This window comes from Cyprinodon variegatus, unplaced genomic scaffold (assembly GCF_000732505.1).
Source record: "Cyprinodon variegatus isolate N-32 unplaced genomic scaffold, C_variegatus-1.0 Scaffold332, whole genome shotgun sequence".
In the NCBI taxonomy this organism is placed as follows: Eukaryota; Metazoa; Chordata; class Actinopteri; order Cyprinodontiformes; family Cyprinodontidae; genus Cyprinodon; species Cyprinodon variegatus.
In genome coordinates this window covers 506,052-510,066 of record NW_015150785.1, presented here as the reverse complement: position 1 = coordinate 510,066, position 4,015 = coordinate 506,052, and the positions used below count along the sequence as shown (strand labels likewise).

General features: G+C 37.3%; 1 protein-coding gene across 1 annotated transcript in view; it reads left to right on the top strand.

Moving 5' to 3' along the window:
- Positions 1–4,015, top strand: part of znf292 (zinc finger protein 292) — a 22,414-nt gene that overhangs the window by 9,368 nt on the left and 9,031 nt on the right. Inside the window, exon 6 of the mRNA XM_015385174.1 lies at positions 2,689–2,825. Coding sequence (XP_015240660.1) covers positions 2,689–2,825 — 137 coding nt within the window. The remainder of the gene's footprint in view (positions 1–2,688; positions 2,826–4,015) is intronic.

Genomic DNA, 4,015 nt, shown 5'->3' with positions numbered 1-4,015 from the left:
ATTCCATTGGCAAACTATCTTATTTACCTGCTCAAATTAAGGGTAAATACACTTGATTTAAGAAATTTTTACTTAATTTCAGATCGTTTTTGCAGTGTAGTCCGGAATTTACGGTACTTTTTCTACCTTTAATGCGACAAAGTTTGTTTACACTTAAAAGCAGATTTCCTGGCAATTGATTGGTTTATTGGATACTTTTCGGGATTACGTATTAAAGATCAGGTAGCTGAAATCGCTTCATGGGAGATTTTACTGTTAGCATAAGCTTTGTAACTGATCATTATATTTATAGACCAAGAAGATTTAACCTACTTTTGTACCGTTTTTGCTTAATTACTGGGTTTTTCTTTCAGTAAAGAGTTTGTCTTTCAGCCTGTATCCTCTGGTTAACCATTTGATTCAATTACCAAGTTAGCGGCCGATTATTTAAATAAGCTATCAATCCGATTAAAAGTTTCAGCCTTCGCTAAAACCAAGTTAATCTGTTTAGGGAAATCTTTCTGTCCCCCTAAGTTCACACCTGCCCTTAACTACAGGCTGTAATCTGTTTAATTTGATATAAAGTTCAGGCGTTTGAGGTGAACTTTGCTGCCCTGTTCAGAGGGATAAATGCTGTTTAGTCACTCACCTGATGACCATCCTCAGTAGGCAATGCAGTTAAAGCGTCTTGCCTGACGGAGGTGGACAGAGCTGGGGTCCCGTGGCTGAAATGCATCACTGTCGTCGCGTAAAAACAGTAACTGGGTCGGGGAGGATGGCAGAAGATTTCTTTTTCTCTACCTCCACATGCTTTGCGTGAAAAGTTGTATTATAAGTTAGTTTCTTGGCTGAAGTCTTCCCAGAGCATTGTGAAGGATTTAGTTTTAAAAACTTCAACTTTTGAAGAAAAATAAAAAAAGAAAAGCATATAGATTCATTTTGAGCCGCTCAAACCATCTTTATATTAGTGGGAAGGTGAGGAACACTGAAAAGAGACGCTCTCCATCAGGGGCGGTTCTGGGAAAATATTTCCAGGGGGGCCAAGGCGGGGCCATTGTTTTTTTAACAGGGGCACAGAAAGAAGAATGGGAAAAAAATGACGATCTTTTTTTAAACAACTTTTTTGTTTACCAATGAAACAAAAATTTCTATTCAAAATATTTCACATACAACACATGAGAACAATAAACCTTCACAAACCTGTACACTAACATTTAGGAGACTGTCAAATTTTTATTTCAGTAATCTCTCATGCTCGAGCGCTGGCAATACTAAATCCTGCAACATTACAATAAAAGTATTCTGCGTTTGTGGTTTTGTGCAAAATAGTCCATAAATGCATCAAGATCCAAAGCCTTTGCCCTTCTGGATTCAATGCTTAGCAACTGCTGAGACGTTCATCAGTAATAGTGGACCTGAGGTAGGTTTTCACTAATTTTAGTTTGGAAAAGCTCCTCTCACAGGTGGCAGAACTCACTGGGAGTGCAACAGCAAACTAAAAAACTCGCAGAATACGTCTTTGTATGGCTCAATGAAACGGATCAACTCCACTGTATTAGAAGGGTTTCCGATCTCGTGACTCTTTAGTTTTCTTTCTAAAAGTCACCTGGACTGATGGAGTTCAGGTCCCAGATCCTCAATATTGGCAAATATATTGGTAAAGTAATACCATGAAAGAAAATATGAAATCAGTTCCTAACCCGTATGGACTGCATTAGGCAAAACAATGACGGCAGGTTTCGTTGCAGTAAAAACGACAGTAGCACTCAAAGATGAGCCAAACAGCGCATCAAGAAACAATCATATTTCTAGCTTACCTCCGTCTCTTTACATTATTTTCCGTTAGTCGTCCCACTCGTCTGTAAATGCTATTCTTCTTCTTTCTTTTTCTCGTTGAGAAAATCCTATGTGAGCACGCACCGCACTAAAGATTCCGCGTGAAACGTTGTGGCATATTAGTTCCAGTTTCCGTGTCATCGCATTCGGTTCGGCACAGGGGCCATAACGGGGGCCAGGGCCGGTTCTACAGGGGCACCGGCCCCTGTTGGCCCCTGTCTAAAACCGCCTATGCTCTTCATATTAATTTGGCGGCAAATTATTCTATAGAATATAAACTAAAGCTAGATTTAGCTAGAAAGTCAATCAGATGACAAAGAAATGTAGAGCAGGTTTCCCATTGTATAGAAGGGCTGAAACAGTTAATCGGATTAATCCTTGAGCACCAATTATACCAATATTTTAAAGAAATCATTTGTAAACATTTTTCATTTAAGATAAAAAATAATTTTCCTCTGTCAATATGCTCTTCAGCCTTCCTGAAGTGGAAAAACTTTATTTTCACTTGGTTTACCTTTTAAAAAGCGTTTTTAAGGAACCTTTTTGCTATCTGATTATGGATTGATGAATCGAAAGAATAATCAACATATTAATTGATTTGCAAAATAATTGTTAGTTGCAGCCCTATATTTAAGTTGGCTTCGGTCCAAGTTTGGATGCATTTTTAATGAAAAGAAAGAAAAATATATTTTACTGTTCTGGACTTGCTGATCTGAGTCAATCTTTGAAAAGTTGTCCAAATCTGATCTGTAGTCAATCTAATTCAGCATCTCTTATCTTTTCTCACTTCTGAGACTCTTTATAACTAAAGAAAAGGAGTCAAAATGGCCTCATATGTTTCACTGACTGATATTATTGGTGTATGTTTAATAGATTTTACCGATCGACTGCAAAGATGCTCTGGAGATGATCTGCAATCTGGAGTCGGAGGGAGATGAGAAAGCAGCTCTGTGTCTGTGTACCGCCTTTCTGAAGCGACAGCTGCTCCAAGGAGACGTTTACTGCGCCTGGTGAGAAACAAAAGATACATTCATCAAGTTTATCCGCAACCAAAAAGTAGAATATATTTAATTTCATGTTTCTTCCACAGAAAAAATAAATAAAAATACACCTAAAAGAATATGCGAAAATAAAGTAGCCACTAAATGTTAGCAAGTTTTTAACCAAATATCAGTCACTAGGGTTGCAACGTATTAGGAAAGTGTTTGGTTGTGATACTTGCTAATTTAATATAATAGCTAAATGTACATTAATTAACCTGCAGAAGCCTACCTAAATCCTATATCATGTGTGAGCTTTAGCATCCATGCTGCTAATAAGGATCAGATATTGTTATTTAGAGCAGTCAAGAGTCAATTAAATGGGTCGAATATATCGACCATACAGAGAAAGAGAACCCATGGACTTATATGCATCTGATAAACCTTATTCTGCAATATTTAATTATTTGATGATGCCAACATAAATGTTATTTGATGTGTTGTGCAGCTCTTTCACTCCTGTTGCACAAGACCGATGGCAAACTGATTAAAATATGTTCATTTAAAGAACAAATAACGGCAGCCTTTGGATAAAACAAAAGATGGACCCATACAGGTTTGTTTAGACCGGAGGTCTTCAACAGGGGGTCAGCGACCCCTAGGGGGTCCACGGAGGTTCTGCATGGGGGTCGCGAAAGTTTTGGTTGATTAGACTTTTTTTTTTATTTCCCCCTGCAATTTTTTCCACTCATTGAAATGTCTTTAAATCCACATTAACATGAATTCAACAGACTGTAGTAAACAGATAAATGGAGGCAGAAGATGTCTTTCAGTCGTCAATGCTCACATTCAGAGACACACACTGCAAAAACTTAGTAATTATTTCTTAAAATAAGTGGATTTTTTTCTTATATTGAGCAGACACTTTGCCAATGTAATAAGACCATTAACATTTAAAATAAGAAAAAACAACTGAAGTCTCTTATTTCAAGGGCATAATATCTAATCATCTTATTTTCTGGCTTACATTAAAGGAATAGTACACCCAAAACATGATTAGCCTTCATTTTCTACTCACCAGAAAATGCATTTGAGATATCAAAAAAGTACTCCAGAGTGTTGTTCAGCATGGGGGTGAGTAGAAAATGAAGGCTAATCATGTTTTGGGTGTACTATTCCATGAACATGAATCCAACAGACTGTAGTAAACAGATAAATGG